We start from the raw sequence: 19,996 nt of genomic DNA on the forward strand, positions 1-19,996 counted from the left end.
TTAATATTGGAGAGCTTCTACGGATTTTTCTCTTTAAAAAGTGCTAATTTTAAATCCTTTGATCAATCGAACTGACAAGACCTAAAAAAATCTGCAAATAATTTTTGGCGTGATAAATCAACGTGTCAAACTAAATTAAAGTTCGGACGCCGCACCAGATCATTTCTCCCGGACCGGCGGTTAGATTTACGAACAAATTTTTTATTCCGGCGGATAACAAGAAAATAAATACGGCAATCGCTCTGGTCCCGTCGTTTTCCTCTGATGAAAGCATGAATGCGGACCACCCGCGAAAGATAGGGACTAGGGTTATATCTAAGGACGAAGTTGAATACGTAAGACACAAATACCTCTTCGCTTGCTCCTGTCCGTCCTCTCCAACCGGCCACGATTTTCCGCGCCGCAGGATTAAATTCTTCGTAGGACTGAAGAAACCCTAATCGACCCGTTCCTTCTCCAAGCAGTCGAAGGATAGGCCTTTTTGTTTTGATTGGTGTTGGCGATATTGCGATCCCCTTTTTTTACGTTGGAAGAACAGAGGAAGTTACGATTTTGGAAAGAGGTTAAGGCGCTGAATATTTATATTTTAACAGACGTGTTCACGCTGCGCTACCTATAGGGTTTCTTTCGTTGATTGCTTCAATTCATCGAGTTTCCGGATAATGTGTATACTCTGCGCGATACAGAGGTGGTCTCGGCGGGTCGCGACCATGTTACCTTGGCTTGTGATCCCGTTTATCTTTCTCTGGGGTCTCTCACAGCTCCTACCGCCGGCTCTGCGTTTTGAGATAACCTCACCACGGCTTGCCTGTGTGGCAGTACTCCTCGCCACTCTATTCTGGTATGAAATCTTAATGCCCCAACTTTCCAGTTGGCGGGCTCGCCGTGCTGCCCGCCTCCGTGAGAGACGCCGCGCTGAGGCTCTCGAGCTTCAGAAACTCCGTAAAACTGCCACTCGTCATTGCCGAAATTGCCACACGCCTTACCGTAACCAGACCCCCTGTGGTGGCCGTTTCTTGTGCTCATACTGTGGTCACATCTCCAAAAAACCGGTTCTTGACCTTCCTGTTTCAACAGCAGGCCCTGGACTGATTACGGATCTTGTTGGGAAGCATGGTTGGTTATGTGATGCTGATGGAAATTGCAATTTAGTCGGCACCGTTCCAACGTACTGGACTGGAAGTGATCATCGGTGTTCAAATATATCTTATTCTGGGGTGATGGTGTTTTCCTGCAAGCTGCTGTCCCTTTTTTCCTCGAGTATGAGGTGGCTTCTTGGTAAGTTTTTCAGGTTTGGTTCCTCAAAGGAAGATATATCTTCTGATTCCGATCATAAAGGGTCATCAAGGAAAGGGGAGATTTCTGGTAATTTCCAGGAGAGCAGAGAGGAGAAGGCTAGAAGGAAGGCAGAGGAGAAGCGACAGGCTAGATTGAAGAAGGAAATGATGGAAGAGGAAGAGAGGAAGCAGAAGGAAGAGGTTGCAAGGCTGGTAGAGGAGAGAAGGAAACTCCGTGATGAGAAAATGGTTGCTGAGAAGGGTTCAAAGGGCTCAATTCTTGATGGGGATGGAGATGGTCGAAAGGAAATTGATAGGAGGAGAGGACGAAAGAAGGACAAAGACAGAGCATCTTGTAGGAGTAATTCAGTGGATGAAGAGCTTGAAAAGAGGACAAGTAGGGAAAGTGAAAGGAAACAGGAGACTATGAAGAAGGGTGAGAATGAAAATTTTGATTTGCAGAAGAGTATGGGGGGGAATTATAAATCATATGCTTTTCATGGAAGTAAAGCCTGGGAGAATAAGCCCAGATATTTTGATGGCATGAAAGGTTCTTTGTTATCTTCTTCTAGAGGCTTTGGTGGTTCATCTTTCTTTGGAAGAAACACACAAAAATCTGCTGCTGTTGCCAAGTCAGTTAAGCCTTCCGCTGGGTTCATAGACCATGCTCAAAATACAGTAAAAAGAAGAGATGCTCACCCTGTGGCTTATGTTGCTGGTAAATCTATGTCTAGCGCCTTTGAAAAAGCTCATAATGCCAACTTGAGTCAACCTGTGCGTTCTTATTCACACCATTTTTGCTGATATTATTAAATCATTGTGTTTTCCCTCCAATTTCATGGAGATTTGAATTTAAGATGCTGATTATTTTTTGCCTTTTCTTTTCCTTTCCCAGGCAGCCACAAATGTTCAACAAAAAACGGGTTTCAAAACGTCCTGGAAACAATTGTTTACTCGTTCTTCAGCAGTTTTCCCACATCCTGATTCAAATTCTACTACTCATGTGGACAAACCTGAAAGATTATTAGGTCCGGGCGATCAAAAATCCCACCAAAATTTTCTACCCAGTTACGGCACAACTCATAACCAAGTTCAAGTTGGGCAAGCGTCACCATTCAGGGCCTATTCTCCCACAAGTACTCTATTTAGTAGCAATCCAATTTCTCATAACGTGCCTGAAACAACATTTTCTCCGGTTAAAGAACCATTACAGGGTTCAGTGTCAGAAGATGCAGAGTCATTTGAAAACTCATGCTATGTTCCAGCTCCGATCTCATTGTTAGGGCCTGTGTCAGATTCACTTGATAATTTTCCATTGGATTTGGAAGCTGAATTTAGTACAATGACCAAGGCTGAACAATCCCCACTTCTGAGGAGTGTTTATGCTTCTGCAGCAGTGAACAAGCCTTCCCCTAATGAATCTCCCTTGTCAATGTTACATGTTCCTGAACAAATTCATACCAAATCTGACCAACTATTTTGTATTCCTAGGTCAGATGTATCGACTAATATGCATGAACAAAGCACATGGCAAATGTGGAGCAGTCCATGGGCTCAGGAAGGGCTGGGTGTGAAAGGTTGTCCTGCCAATTTGTTTTCACCCGTTGTACATAACAATTCTCACCTTCAGGATGTCTTGCATTCTTTGCCCCACAAGCCTATAATGCCACCAATCTCTAAGAATCACACTACTCAGCGTGTTCATACTAGTAACCACCAACAGACTTGTGGGACATATAGTCCTCTTGGTCATAGTTTGAATGGAAGTGGCATGTGGCGGCAGAATTCACCCTTTCGTTCTACTTTACAAGTTGATGGGGATGATCGTTTGCTACCTTCTAATCTTATGGATGCTATTACTCTGAGTGAAGCTACCTATAGTAGTCCAAACAAATCTACTGCTGTGCATGCTTTTGAAACAGATCAAGCTAGTAGTTGGTCCAAGTAAGCACCTGCATTTATTGCCAAATTTTTTTTGTTTGATGCTTATTTTTATAATTTGTATTATATCTGTAAGAATTTTCTTTAATGCCCCACTTATGATTGCATTGGATGCAAGTGCAATTGAATTTCTTCAATTTTTAATATTTTGAATTCAATTTGGTAACTTGTTTGATGTCCTTGTAAATTTTATCTTTCATTTTGCTATTAACATCATGATTTATATTTTCAAATGTGTAGCAAAAGAATTTTCTTACATAATATTTGATTTATCAAATCACCTCCATGCATATTAAGAATTTATTGTGTGGAATGAGTTGCTTTAAATGTTTTTAGGATCATTTCCTAATAAATTTTCCACTGTATTGTTGAATTGCTTTATTGTTGCTGTCAAAGTTGGATGCCATTGTCTTGTTGAATTGCTTTATTGTTGTTGTCAAAGTTGGAGGCAAGATAATCTTTTTGAGCAGTGACGTATATATTGTTGTAGGTTGTCTCATAGCGATAAGTTGAGAAGGGGGTTCTAAGGCTTAGTTGATCCAAGAACCAAATCTTAACACCATGAGAAGAGAGAAGAATAAATAATTACTCGTACAGTATCTTTTTTCACTATTTTTGCACACAAGTATAAATATAGTTGATCTATCAACAAAATATATTAGACCTCCAGTACCGGGAGTTATCCTAGCATCATATTCTATATTACTATTATCAATCCTTTATCTTCTACAATTCATTTAAATTTGAATGTCTCTAAGGCCCACCAAAGTTAAAATCTTTAACAAGCTATCACCAACGATCAAGACGGTCACCTGACCATCATCGAAAACCATGGCTTAACAGATCTCTATCTAAAACCAAGATAGGAAGAAATATTAGTAACAATCAAAGTATATTTGTATTATTTAAATATAAGGCATGGTTAGCACCCCCTTGATGCTTATTAAGATTCCTTTTGTTTAAATGAATTGCTTTAAATTTTGTTAGGTCATCTCCAAATAAAATTCTCAATGTATAGTTGAATTACATTATCGTTGTTGCCAAAAAATGGTGGTAAGATAATATTTTCTACAACGGTATAGTAGTTTTGTAGCTGCAAGTCTATAAGGGATTTCTAAGACCTTGGTAATTTGAGAGTCAAATCCTAACCATTGAGAAGAGAAAAGAAGAAATATTTACTCATACAATTTACTTTAAATATTTATTTACATTAATACAATATAATTGTACTTGATCTACCAATAATTTTTTTTGGATCCCCAACAACTAGAGTTATCTTTATTTCTTAATATTCTATACTGTTATTAATTCTTGATCTCCAACAATCCAGTGAAAGTTGAATATCTCTAAAGTTTATCAATGCTAAAAGTATTAAGATGCTATCATCGACAACTGAGATAGTTAGTTATCTGATTTTAACTGACAACTAAGGCATAGTTATAAGTTAATGCTGACAACCATTATTTAACTTGCCTTTTTTGACAATAAAGATGGGAAGAACTATCACTGAAGATAAAGTATGGCTTTATTATTTAAAACTAAGGCATGATTAGCACCCTCTCATGCATATTAAAAATTCCTTTTTCTACAATGAATTGCTTTAAATTTTTGTAGGATCATTTCCTAACAAGTTTCTCAATGTCTTCTTGAATTACTTTATCGTTGCAGCCAAAAACTACGGCAGGATAATATTTTTGAACAGTGGTGTTGATATTACTATTGGTAGTTTCGTAGCTACAAGTTGAAATGGGAGTAAAGCTTTGAACATACAAGAACGAAATCCTAATAGTGAAAACTGAGAACAATAAATATTTACTCATGTAGTTTACTTTTATTATTTATGCACTTGATTCTTCATTAATTTGTTTGAATGTCCAGAAATTAGAGTCATCCTTCATCCATATTTAATATAACTATTGTTATTTTTTTATATCCTATAGTCTGGTAAAAGTTGAATATCTTTAATGTCTACCAACTAAAATGATTAACATGCTGTCACTCATAATGAAGACAGTCACCTAACTATCGCTTACAACTAAGGTATAGTTATAAGTTACTCCTGGCAGCCATGGCTTAACATACTTCTATCGACAACCAAGATAGATCTATGATTGATGATCAAAGTACAATTGTATTATTTACAGCTAAGGCATGATTAGCATGCCCTTCATGCATATTAATAATTACTTTTTTTTTTAAAGAATTGCTTTACATTTTTATAAGATCATTTCCTAATAAATCTCTCAATTTTTACTTGAAATTACTTTATCGTTGTCGCCAAAAATTGAAGGCAATGTAATATTTCAGAGCAGTGGTATATATATGCTGCTAATTTATCTTTGGAGCTTTCAAAACATTGTTTTTGAAAGTTGTCATTCTCCCCACTACATGTGTCTAAGAATGAATACAACTTAACTGGTGGGCATCTCATCTTGAAGCGTCACTGATTTTTGGACCTTTAAGATTTTTCTTGTACAAGTATATGCCTACAAACTAGATTAGCTGGTCATATGGTTTGATCAAAAGTTGGTGCTGTGTTTTGTTTAATTGGCTTCCATAATTTGTGAATAAGTCTCACCTTCCACTGCAACTTATGAAGTACCAAAGTTGTTATAGGATTCAAGCTATCAAACTGTTATTGTTTCTATAAATTTTACTGCTTTCCCTTTTACCTGTATTCATTTCCTGTTGTCATATCCTTCAGACATATCCTTTCTACTGCAGATTTACTATTGCTCATAATTATCCTTGCAATACCATGTATCGTCCTACACTTCCCTACGGAACGCTCTTGCCATTTTTCAAATGGAGTCAGTAATATCTTTTCGCTCAGCTACTCACATTAATGACTTTTCCCTGACATATTTAGCAATATATTCTTTTATCCCGCATCCCCTTTGCAATGGCCGGCTTATGATTGCTTTTCATGCTGAGGGAGAAACTGGCTAGCAGAGCTAACCGGGGTGATTAGGCATAGAAGATTGGGAAATGGATTGGTTTATTGTTTGGAGGTCGAGATATGGCTGAGTTCTGTGTTCTGAGCAGGGTTGTGAAATCCAGACCGATCAACGAACCAGAAGAAGGAGAGGTTTACGGTTTGATGGTTCAACTGAGGTCGAACCGGAAGATGTAATAAATACTAAAATTATTTAAATATGATAGAAATTAGGTAATAATTAAAATTTTAACTAAGAATGCATTATATATATATATATTATATGCATAATAAGTAGGTCTTAAACTTAAAATTTTTTAATATAACTGTATAAATATAAATACAAATTTTAATAAAAATAGTAATATAATATAAAAAAATTATGCATTTTTAACCCAAATTTGTATCCCAAGCAATTTGAATATTTGATAGTTTAAGCTCATGCAAAATTCTAACAGGTTTTTAGTCCCATATCATAGGGGGATTTTAAGTTGTTTTCTTTATGTAGTGTAACACATAAACCACAAATAAAAAGTAAAGTTGCATGATGTGGCAAGCTACCAGTTTTATATTCTGATTAAATTTATTTACATAAACATATGATTTTAAAAATATATTTAAATTAATAAAATATAATATAATTATAAAATTTATTTAAATAAAAAAATTATTTATTAAACTGGTGTTCAGCCAAATCGGAGCCGCTTCGATGGTTAACCAGTTGAACCGACGCTATTGCATTTCAAAATGACCTCTTGTATGCATTGGTAGGATGGAGAGGATATCACTCTAGTATGTCATTTGACATTATAAGTGCATTTCAAAAAAAAAAAAACTTCCTCTGGCATGTATTTGTAATGAGCAGAGAGTTTTGCTCTAGTGTGTAATTTGACACTGCAATTGCATTTCAAAAATCATACAGTGTAAGCATGAATGTATTGCATGAAATATATCTAACGACATATACCCGCGTGGGTCCCGAAGAGCATGTTTAAAGTACACACGTGACGACTAAGGATGTTGCACAGGTCAAGAAATAAGTTTAGATTCTAACCGATCATTTGTCGACAAATGAACATAGTCGACAAGGTTCAATCAACAAAACAAAATGTTTATTAACTCCTCAATGAATGTAAATCTCAACTGAAGTGGATCATACATTTTCAAATGTACTCAAACTTTTACAAAATACAAATATTTTGAAATAACGTATGAATACCTCGATGATGGCTGTGTTGAATAAAAATCTTAATTAGAGGGGATCACAAGCATTTAAGATGCCTTTAAATGCCCATAAAATTCAAAACTCCAAAGTACCAAAACTCAAGAATATTTAAAATTAAAACTAATTATCAAACACTTAAAGTAAACACCATCCACCATCCACAACAGTTTGCCGAAGTTGACAATTCAAAAAATAAATTTAGCTCAGAAAGAGCTAATGTCTTATCGAGCATATCACTAAGATTCATTCTCATTCTGTCTCCTGCCAGTAAGGACGTGTGATGTGAAACAACATGCGATGGAAACGAAAACTGCTTGGGGATTTTAATATAAGATTTTAAAACTTTGCTAGTTATAGAATTAATGCTTACCCAAGTTAGGTTTTCAGAATTATCAATTCAAGATTAAGTAAGGCATGCGGTTAAAACTAGATTAACGGGACAATATCAAATTGACAACATAGAATTAAAGAGTAATGCTATGGGGAGAAACAATAATCCACAATTAACAAATAGAACTCTCACCTTGGGTCTCTCACTCACTCTCTTGTTGGTGGCACTTTTAATGGAGGAAGATTGAGATCAACCGAGCGATGCCACTAGGAGACAAATGTCTTCTCAAAACTCACTAAGAGATTTGAGAGAGAGAGGAGGGGAACTCACAAAGAGATCATAAGCGGCAATTTTTCATTTCATCCAAAACTAAATTATTACAAGAGAATGGCCATATAAATAGACCTCCCAATGACAAAGAAAACGAAAGACTAAAATGCCCCTTGGGCTACAATAGCAACTAACCACCCATAAGGGCAAAAACGGAAAAAAACACAAAATCAAATAAACAACTACATAAAATGACTCAAAATAAACTCATGATCGTAGCCGTCGATCTCCGGCGTCTCCTGATGGTACACATGTCGAAAATGCTGACAATGTCCTCATCAACGTGGCATGTGTCCTCTTACTGGTGGTTTCACCATTAAATGACACCACAGGTCAACGGTTATGACGGGACCATATGAACTGAGTGGTTAGTCGCGAAATGACACAATTACATTATGGTCATGGTCATCATCCGTATGCTCCCCAATGACATCAAATCCTTAAGTTATGAATCAATATGATATAATCGATAAGACACAAAGCCCTCTGTCAGCTAAGGTGGATTCAAATTTGTCCCCTTAGAAAAACATCGACCTTAGGTCTTATAAGGTACCCTTAGAAGATGTAACACATGGCTGCTGACAAGGATCCTTCTGTCAGGTTGGGTTGACTTCCTCCTTTGATTAGGTAGACTAGGGACCACGATGGCCCGGGATGATAGAAACATGGGATCTTGATCAGGCTCTTCATCACTCCCCCGCCATCTGCTTTAAGTGTAAGATGATAAAATTTTTAAATTTTAAATATCAAACTTTCAAATACCAAACCAATGCTGCTACTATATGTCAGATGCTGCGTATCTATGTATATAATGTATCTGAGGATACAATGTATCTTATCAACGACTAGCCTTAATCGAAAGTTCTCTCTTGTGATTGGGAGGGGTAATTAACTATAGGGGCTTGCGCCTATAGGAAACTAGAACTCATATCATAAATTACTCGCAAAATGAGGGTGAAATCTCTGGGTGTGTCTTATCTTCAAACTTAATCCACCTTCTGAAAATTTACCCTGGAACTTAATAAGTTAAAACTCCCCTCGAAAGCAAAAAGCGCAGGCGCAGGGAGGTCGGGGTGCGAATTTTCGGAGCCCACATGCTATAATAGGAGAATGGTGATCATGGCGCAAGCTACATGCTATTTCTGACACTCAATTTTTTTTAGAGACATAGTAAACACTACTTTCTTAAGCTGTTATTTTCTTGTTGTCATCCCTTTTTCAATTATGGAACACAATGTGATCCAAGAATTTGGTGATGGAATCATAGGTTTGGTTATCATGCATTTTTCTATTTTAAGGACAATGGGATCCTAGAGTTGGGTGATGGAATCATAGGCAATCAAGTCATCCAAGAGTAAGTTGTCTTGTGTATCGGCCTTTCTGTGAAGATGTTCAAGTTAGTCGTCCATAAAAACCAGTTATATTTGATTGTTCATCTTATGAAAATCTAGACCCCCTAAAGGACTATTTGGTTGGCTAAAAAGGAATGCACTGTAAAAGGAATGTAGGGGCTGTTTGGTTGCTTGAAAAAAGAATACAGTGTAAAAGCAATGCAATGTAAAAGAAATATAGTGTAAAAGAAATATATATATATATATATTTGTTTGGTTTGAAGTGATTGCAATGCAAAGTGAATAGTGGTGGCTAGGGTGGCAAGAAGCGGCGGCCGGCTGTGGGCGGCAGTAGCTGGTCGGCGCATGGATGTGTCTGGCAAGGGGTAGCAATGCCTTGAGTTTATGGTGTACTTGGAAATCATCCAAATCCGAGGAATTCCAAATACACAAAAAATGAACTAAAATGGAATACATTGCATTTGCTTTACTTTACCTTGAATATATTTTTCATCCAACCAAAAACCCAAATTATCAAAACCCCATGCATTTGGATTACTGTACAACCTAAATGCATCTAACCAAACATCCCCATAGTGTAATATGAATGCAATGTAAAATGAATACTTTAGAGTTGTTTGGATGAATGTAAAGTAAATCAAATTGAATGATTTTTTGTTTGGTTTGAAGTAATGAATGTAGTGTAAAGTTCAAAAATGGTGGTGGCCGGCGCGGGAGGTGGCAGTAGTGGTGGGCGGCGGCGGTGGGCGGAGGTCAAACGAGCTTGCTTATGGTGTAAATGGTTTTTGCTCAACTCGGATGAGCTTTGTTTACTTCAAAAAATGAACTAAAATGGTTTACACTACATTTACTTTACTTTACTCCACTTTGTATTCCAATCAAACACCACAATTTCTAAAACCCCTGCATTTGGAATACTTTACACCATTTTGTTTTCCAACCAAACAATCCCTAAAATTTTACATTGTATTTGGTTTACTTTAAACCAAACACCAAATATTATCCAAACTCATGCATTTGAAATATTTTACCCCCTTTTACTTCAAACCAAACATCTCCTTATATCACAACTAATTGCTAAAGTTGGTCCATAGTTTCCCCATAACTATAGATTTAGGATTAATATAGTGAGACACCTTATATGTTAGATTTAAAAGAAATATAGTGAAGCAAATCATGTCTACACTATGGGCTTCAAATAATTGTTCTTACAAGACTCTACGCCTAAATATTTTAATTTTTATACTGTGTATAATCTCCACACAGCTGCTCTCCATTTAGGTGAAACATAATGAAGAACAAAAATGTTTGTTTTATAGGACTTTTCATTACAAATGGTGGTGATTTTGATTAACCCCCTTGAAGTTTAGCTTAATTATATTTTTAATGATCGAATTATGACTTTTAATGGTAATTAATTTTCATGCTTTTATGAAAATATTATTGTCTACTAAAAGTAAAATTTATTATGATTTACTTTTAGTTTGCTTTTCAATTTTCCACCTGTATTTTAAATCACTAAATAAACAGTTAGATGAGAGATTGAGGCAAGTTACCATTTTCCAGCACTTTTTCATTCTAAGCCAAATTTTTGATATGCATGTAGTCCATTTATAAAAAGCTGCGTTGGTATCAGTTTGATGGTTCTAAGATACTACCACTACCATTCAATGCAGAAAACTTATCCACCTGCCTCTTCATCATGATATAAAATTTTAATTGATATGATCATGGCTGCACTGTATATATTTCTCATGATTTCTTTTTTCTTACTTTTTATATTTTGAAATTTGTACACCCTTTATTATTCTTAACAATGGTAGTTGCACTTGTCTTGTTTTGTTGGATGAAAATTTGTTGGTGTACAGTCAGATGAAAAGGTTTTAACGTTACTGAAGTTTATTGATTCTTAGCACATTATTTTATTAGTTTTTATTTGCATAGCTCAATTCTCAACTATGCTAATTTCTTTCACGTATTTTAGTGCCCTTGTGAGCCCCATCAAACTAGCTGTACTGCTTGCATGCACCGTGCCATATAAATTAATGTGTTGAATTGGTTTCGTGCATGTTAGTTGATTCCAAATACGTCTATAATTCACAATATTTGTGGCCTACCTAAAATTAATCTATTATTGAGACGCTATGCCCATTTTAAGCACTTAAGAGCTTCATATTAAATATATAAATACCTCAAGACTGCCAATAATGTTTTTGATTCTGAACAAATAGAATATGTTCTATTTGATGTTTTGGGACGAAGGGATGAACAAAACCTTAAATTTTTTCTTTCTAGGATTTTTCTTGTCTTATCAGTTTTTTACACATTAAACTTCAATTCAACACTTTTACTTCAGCCACCCTTCAAGTGCAGAAATCAAAAAGAGCTTGGCTGAAATTTGGAATTTCAACAAAGTTCAAGCAGAATTTGAGATAAATCCCGGCCCTCCCAATCTGTAGAGGGCGGTTAGAGCCCAAACAAACCAAAGAGAAATCCCCAAATTCAGCTAAAATAAAGATAACCCTAACTCTTCCCATCTATTTAAAGAATATCAATATAATTATAATCGCTAAGCAACCCCTCCCAAATTTAATTCTCTCCTAAACCTCCTCTTTAAATTTCTATTCAAATAATGGGGCCCTACAAGGGGGACGACGGCTGTTTGGTCCGCCTGGAGTAAACCAGGGTCCGACGTTGATGCTGGTCCTGCTGGATCGGTCTAACAATACTCCCCTCCTAAAGAATCACATTGTCCTCAAGGTGAAAGAATGGAAACTGATGCTTCACCCTCTCGTACGTGATAATCCAGTAAGTTCTTCCATTTTATCATAACCTCCTTGGTCCCTTCTTCTCCATGTCAAACTCCTTTCAAATCTTGTGATTCTATAACACCTCTAAATCATCTGTCAGTGTCACAGGTAACTCTGAACTAGCTGCATGATCCCCAATAGCTCTTGTCAGTTGGGATACGTGAAACATTGGATGTATAGTAGCGGTCAATGGTAATCTCAAGCGGTATTCATCTGCTCCAATCCTATCCAATACCTCATATGGGCCAAAGTACCTTGGGGCTAGCTTCTCATTCCTCCTGTTGACGTTCATCTTCTGTTGGCAGGGCCACAACTTTAAGAACACTCTATCCCCCACTTCGATCTGGATGTCCTTTATGTGTTTATTTGCCTACTTCTTCACAATTTATTATGCCATCAACAAGTGCCTCTTCAATTCTTCCAACACCCTATCTATTTCCTCTAAGTACTGATCTACTGAAGAGATTGTTATAATCCTCTGTCCAAAATGCACAAAGTGTGGAGGGTCTCTTTCGTATAATATTTTGAAAGGAGTCATTTGAGAAGCCGAATGATATAAAGTGTTGTACCAGTACTCTTCCCATGCTAGCCACTTGGCCCACAACTGAGGTGTCTCTGAAGCAAAACACCGCAGGTAAGTCTCCAGGCTTCTATTTACTACCTCCGTTTGTCTGTCTGTCTGTCTGAGGGTGGTAAGCGGTGCTCCTCTTTAGAATTGTTCCTAGCAGCCTAAACAACTCTCTTCAGAAATGCCTGAGAAACACCCTTCCCGGTTGGAAACTATCAATTCTACAGTCCAATGTAATCTGACCACTTCTTTGATGAATGATGCTACCACTGTCACTTTCCTGTATGGGTGTTTTAAGGGAATGAAATGAGCATATTTGCTCAACCTGATAACTACCAGTAGAATCACTATAAACCCCTCAGATCGGGGTAGCCCATCTATGAAATCCATGGTGACCTCCTCCTACACTATGTCTGGAAGATCCATGGTTGAAATAATCCCCATGGAACCATAGCCATGCGCTTGTTTCTCTAGCATACCTTACACCTAGAAGCATCTCCTCAACATCCCTATGCATCCCCTTTCAATACAATTCTGCTACCAGTCTCTTGTATGCCTAGTGCACATTAGAATGGCCTCAATAGTGCTGCCATGGAACTCCTGCAACAGGTGAGAAATATGAATTGAGGTATGTGGCAGCATAAACCTCACATGGTACAACATTCTCTCCCCTTCTAGAGAATAGCCAGGGTGGCTAGTCTTATATTTCAGTAGGTCCGTCCTAATCCCTCTTAGCCCCTCATTTTGCATGAGCATCAGCGATACCAAAATGGCCAACTCTTAGAGCTCCCCATGCATCTAGATTAGACATCAGTCGCCTTGTTCTCTAGCATTGGCCTATATTGGATCTCAGAGTCATAGCCCAACAACTTTGACAGCCACATCTGAAACGACGAAGTTTTCTTGAAAATTCTGAACTTAGTGAATTTTTGAAAAAAAACGCAGATCTCTAAAAAAAAAATTAAGTTAGAGAACATTTAATTTATTGATTGTATTAAGAAGCTACTATGCGCTCATGTCAATGCCAATTCACCCTTTTAGAGCTAACTTCTGCAAATAAATTCAACTATAAAAAAGTAGTTGAGAACAGGAAAATTATATTTATAAAAAAAATTCCTTTACCATTCCTTTATCTCTTTAAAATAAATAAATAAATAAATATTAAAAATTCCATCGCATCTTAGATAATTTAAACATTTACTAAGGTAGTGGGAATTGATATTTCTCTTTAATGGTTTAGTCGATGATGGTGAATCAGATGCTATTTAGCAGATTATTTTTTTTTAAGCCGGCAACAGAAGGAAACAAACTCGCTCTCAATTCTTCATTGATACATGTCATGCATAGAACAAATGCATGTCTTAATAGCATAAATTGATGACTTTGTTCATTGAGAAATTTTATCCAATCATCTTAAAATATAATGACATGCCATCTTAAAGTATAATGACATGAATGTATTTATGAAAGTCATTATAATCCTGTTATGACTACAACTGATCATATCTAAAGGGACGACATTGATTACATGCTATATCAAACTAGAGCTTCTTCCCCAAGCAACTATGTACTGATCATATGATATTACATAGAATTGTTGGAAACATAAACTCACATTTTTATGGTCAAATTGTTTTGTAAATTTCATCTTTATAGACATATATACAAAGCAATCAACCCTCAAAACAAACTCAACCTACAAATAACACAACTCAAATAACTCTCAACTCAAACAAAAGCTCTTAAAATCTCTCCAAATAATCAAACTCAAAATTAATGGGCAGCCTTGTTTATAGGAACTTGGTTGTAAGACCCGCTTTCCGGCAACTTTCGTAGGAAAGCCAAAAGCCCGACCTTAGGGGAAAGTTTTAGGTGGAAATTGACCTAACCCCTAAACCCAATTAAAACCCCGACCACTTCTAATAGAAGCCGTAAGTCCGACATTTGAGGAAAATGTTTAGGTGATAACACAAACCTAAATCCCTCACCTGGGCATCCTAGTCTATAGGACTTGGTTGTAAGACCCATAACTCGGGCCGCTTAGCTTACAGGGCTAGGTCGTAAGACCTACCATTAGGCAACTTCTAAGAAAGTCATAAGACCTATTCAACTGAAATTCTACGGGCAACTCCTAACTGGAGCCGTAAGCCCCAAACTAAATAAATCTCTGGGCAACTTCTAATTGGAGCCGTAAGCCCCAAACTAAATAAATTAACAGGCAACTTCTAAGGAAGCCATAAGCCCCAACCCAAATTAAATCAAACTAAAATCAACATCTAAGCACTTCAATCTACTCGGGATCCCTGAGAGGAGGCAACCCATGGCTGCTAATCAGATTCCCTGGACACTACGGTCAATGATTGTTAGTGTTGGTAGATTGAAATCTATGGTATACCCGGGACGACGGAACCATGGGATCTTGATCGGGTTTACCTCCATTTCCCCATTATTGAGACCAAAAATATTTAAAATTTATTTCATGCTTAATCGAGAGTTCTCTCTTACGTTGTAAGAGGGGTAATTAACTATGGGCGCTTGCGCTCATAGGAAGTAAGAACCCCAGATCTATAAACCCTGACACTACCCTCAGGGGAAATCTGGTTAATTTCAATCTGACTTAAGGGAAGTGGAATCCTACGGCTGCAAAGCGGGATTCATGCATTCGTGCCATTTTTCTTGAGCCAACAGGCTCCAATCTAAAAAACAACGAAGAGAACTTGTTTTTTCTTTCAAGAAAGCTCTATGATACCAATTTGTTTGGAAACAAGTGGTAAAACACTAGGAAAATTTGATAATTGATGAAAAGTGGAAGAAAACAAATAAGATACAATAGATCTTCAATTTGAGAAGAAGATCCGGCTCTCCCGATCCCTAGTCGGCTGCTAGAGCCCAAGCAAACCTAAGAGAAATCCCCAAATTCAACAAAAACAATCCCAATCCTAACCCTAACCCTTCCCATCTATTTAAAGAATACCAATATAATTATAATTACTAAACAACCCTTCTAAAATTTAATTCCCTCCTAAAATGCCCGCTCCTCTTTATAATGGGCCCCACAAGGGGGACCGGTGGCTGTTTGGTTCGTTTTTATTGAGCATCTTGGTTGGTTTTATACTTTTCATTTTACAAATCAATTTGTGTTTTAACATTATAATACAACTTATGCATTTGTTTAAAAAGTATTGTCATAAAATTAGAATATAAATGCATAGGTAAGTTAATGAGATCCATATGCTTATTGAATTGTGAGTCTGTGACCAATAAACCGCTTCAAAGAATGATTTTTCAATGCTAGTGCTTACAGAGCTGTTGTAACAAATTTAGTCATATGTAGTAAAAAATTCAAATTCATAAGCTACTAAAAATAAGACAACGCATCATATTTCCTACATTGCTATTTCTAATTTCTATTCTTCCATATGGCTGGAGGTGAAAAGCAGATGCAAAGCTTTTTTTTTTTTTATGCCAAAAAATTTTCATAAGATTTTTATCTTATAAAAAATAACGTACAAATATCCTTGCTCTATATAATGGAAGTGGATATTGCATATGTTAAATCCTAGGTGCCCCTTGGCATTTTGATCCCACAATTAGAATGAGAATCCGTGGGAGTCTCACCTGGATCACACGCCATTCTCCTTCCATATTTAGTTGGCTGATCTAGGAAGGATTATATTAGAGCAATTAAGCATGATTTTGTAATTATTTGTTTCTTTTTTTAAGATATCTTATATAGATCTATAAATAGAGATAGTTTTGTGCAATAAAATTAAGCATTTTCTCTTTCCAATTCTCTGAATTTAACATGGTATCAGAGCCTTCGGTCACATTGCAAATTTTTGAGTTTTTTGTACTACTTTGCCTCCATTGCCGGCCTTCTCTTGTTGTTACCCTATCTATAACCAACACAACCTTCATTGCTGACTTGCTTGATATAGCCTTTATCGTTACCATTTGCCGCCGCAAAGTTTGAAGCAAATTCCTCCTAAAGCCTTGACCAAATGGAGGACTCTATGATGCACCAAGGAAGATGAAATCTCCAAAACATGCAACCTTCCCATTGCTTAAATGCATGGGTGGACCGACCTTAAGGCCAAGGGGGGCTATTCCCCCCCCCCCCCCCCCCCCCCCCCCCCCAAAAAACCCCCCGCGCTTGCTCAAAAAAAAAAAAAAAATCTTTATTATATGATTCTTTAGATAATTTGTCTCACTCCATGTATTTTTAAGTCTTTATTACACTGGTTTTTAAGCAATTGCCCCCCTAAAAGTTTTAAAATACTATAATCTTTAGGCAATTGCCCCAACATAATTAAACACATTGTGTAGAGATGTTATTGTTAGGGAGCATTGAACCAAATACAAAGAGAAATAGTAAAGAGAATCCAAAAATATCCTTATAACCAAAATTTGAGACCAATTGGCGAAAAAATTTGCGTTCCATTGGGCCATTTTAGCGACGCCATTCGCTCGTTTGTCGAACGGCTGGAGAAGGCCTTATCTATTGTATTGTTCTTATTGTTCAAGCTATTTCTATCTTATGAAAATTTTCTAATGATTTGTGCTACAACCTCTGCTCTAGTTGCAGCGAGAATTTTCTCGTTCTTGCAAGTTTCATTGAGAGCTTTGCCAGTACATTTAGATCTTTGTCAAGCCTTCTCGTTTAGGCTAAAATAACTTTTGAAGCTTTAAATCTTTTTTTTTTTTGGTCAGCATAAAGCTTTAATGGTAGCTATTGATTTCTTGGGATGCTTAGAAAGGCTGTCCCTTTGAAAATTCCGTCTATAATTAATTTATATTGCTTACTATTCAACTTAATTTTTATAATCTCAGTTGAGGCAGATAACAAGTGTGCTTATTGAATGGAATCAACTGCACTTTCTTTTTTCTTATCTTTTTTTTCTTTAATAAGAATATTTTTCCTGGTTTCCAGGTTATTAAATTATCTATACTGTTAATCATCCAATCTATAGTTGAAAGAAAGATAATTCGAGATTATGACTCTAAAATTTATATTGATGTGCCAACAGCAGTGAATTTTTTGTCCTTTGACTCCTTTCTGCAGCAATACTCCACTTCCAGGATTGGTTATGGCACTTGATTTTTTCTTGGGAATTTTATGTCTCCATTACTCAGATGCAGATTATGGAAATAATATGTATTGCTTGGTAATGACTTAATAGTGCTTTCTAGTGAGTAGGACCGAAAGTATAAAGCAGGATGGATCACAAATGGTTCAGGGGAAAATGACCGTTAAAAAATGGATGCCTCCGTATGGAAAACACACTCCTTTTGGTCAGGGTTAGAACCAGCCATAATTTTCAGCGGGGACAAACTTTTAAATAACTGTTGGCAGATATGTCGGGGGTCTAAGGGGGCAGCAAACCCTGGCGGGGTTTGACCTTAGTATTTTAAAACTTTTAGGGGGGGCAATTGCCTAAAAATCCTTGTAATAAAGACAAAAAATAAATTGAGGGAGACAAATTACCTAAATAATCATATAATTAAAAAAAAAAAAAATTTAGGAAGGGGTTATCCCCTCCCAGTATTAAAGGGGTTCCGCCCCTGCTTTTGGTACATGTATAATGAAAGTGGAAGTGGAGTTGATATTTGTAATGGAAAACTTTATGTGAGCACATTTTTTGCCCCAATTTTTGCTGTGGCTGCCATGCATGTTTATTGCTCTCATGGTTTTAAGGTTTCTGCAAAAGAATTACAGACTTGTTCTCATTCAAATTGAATTTTCTACCTGTGGTCATATTAATGCTCATTTTAATGGCTTTCATTCAAATTATTAGATTGTTAAGCAGGTACTGACCAACCTTTACTTTTTGTTTTCTTATCAGAGACGAACTGGCTTCATACGGTCCTCAGGAAGCTGTGAACCTCAATTCTAGAAGTGCAAATGTTGGAAGCCTTTTCTCGAGAGGACCAGATGCACCTTCTGTGTGGTCATTCAATCAATAAATAGTACAGGATGTAAAAAACTCTACAGCCATTCAAGATAGTACAGGATACCGAAGGAAAACCTTGCTGCAGTGCATCCTCCTAAACCCTAAACGATAGGAACTTTTCTTCTTTCCAGCATGAATAGATGGATTACTTGCATTCCTGCAACCTTGATAGGTAGAAGATAATCTCTTTTCTGTTTTACAGGGATTTCCGGAACAGCAGCCATGTTTTCTAGGCATCTTTTTGTTTACCTGGAGCATTTTTTTCCCTCTCTCCATTACTTTCCTTCTCATCATGCAGTTGAAGTTGACAACTGTTCCTCTTTTTTTCTTAGACTCAGTAAGTTTAATTGATTAACTTATTAACGTGCATAAGATTTGCTTCCGTGTTTGGTTTTATTTTAGGCTTCCTTTATAATCATATTTTTTTACTTTTAAGAAGCAGCTTTTTGTACATAAAATTTAAATTCCAAAAACTTTTTTATTAAGAAACTGCTTCATAAAATAATAAAAGAGCTATCCCAAACGAAATCTTAGTATTGGAATGCAAGGTTTGGTCACCGGACACAGCTTACGTTCGGTATTCACAGTACTGAGCAATACTGAGCTCGGTACTGTGAAGTACTGAGTACCGAGCAGTATTGAGCTCGGTATTGAACAGTACCGAGCTCAGTACTGAGCTCAGTACCGAGTATGAGGTGATGTGGCGCATTGTCATTTGGCTCCGAGCACGCCTGGTGACCTGATCCAATAATTTTCCCGGGTTCGGGGGAATGATTTGCATTCGGTGGTCTTTTGAGGACAATTACTATTTCCTATAGTTACATCAAAATAGATAATCAACACTTGCATAATACATCAAAGTGGCACTCTGGATTTTATTAGAGGATTCTTTCTCTTAGTTGTCATTAAGTTTAGGGTGACTAATGAGAAGTGGTAATACTTTTTTGGTTCTACCCTTTATTTGTTGTCTATGAATTGGCGAAATTATTATGTGCGGTTACCGGACATTATTTTGAAGCCAATCAGGATGCGCCACATCATCAATTTATTATGTATCGTCATTATGTATCACTGTGTATTGGGTGACATGATACATCCTGATTGGCCTTCGGACGGTCCGATGGCTACAAGTAATAATTTCTTCTATGAATTGAGACTTATCATTAAAAGTAGGTTTAAAATTTTACATTTTATTTGGGATAGTTTTTTATTGTTTTTGTGCTAGAAAAAATAGTTAAGAAATATAATGTAGATTTGGATGTAATTTTTATGCACT

At 36.6% G+C, this 19,996-nt stretch overlaps 1 protein-coding gene across 1 annotated transcript; it reads left to right on the forward strand.

The window, feature by feature from the left end:
- Window positions 1–203: 203 nt before the first annotated feature.
- LOC110107397 lies at window positions 204–19,102 on the forward strand. The gene is made up of 3 exons (XM_020837652.2): window positions 204–2,051; window positions 2,173–3,221; window positions 18,613–19,102. The coding sequence occupies exons 1-3, from the start codon at window positions 663–665 to the stop codon at window positions 18,731–18,733; spliced, it is 2,559 nt and encodes an 852-aa protein (XP_020693311.1). The 5' UTR covers window positions 204–662; the 3' UTR covers window positions 18,734–19,102.
- Window positions 19,103–19,996: the final 894 nt, after the last annotated feature.

Source organism: Dendrobium catenatum, unplaced genomic scaffold (genome assembly GCF_001605985.2).
Source record: "Dendrobium catenatum unplaced genomic scaffold, ASM160598v2 fragScaff_scaffold_853, whole genome shotgun sequence".
NCBI classification, from domain to species: Eukaryota; Viridiplantae; Streptophyta; class Magnoliopsida; order Asparagales; family Orchidaceae; genus Dendrobium; species Dendrobium catenatum.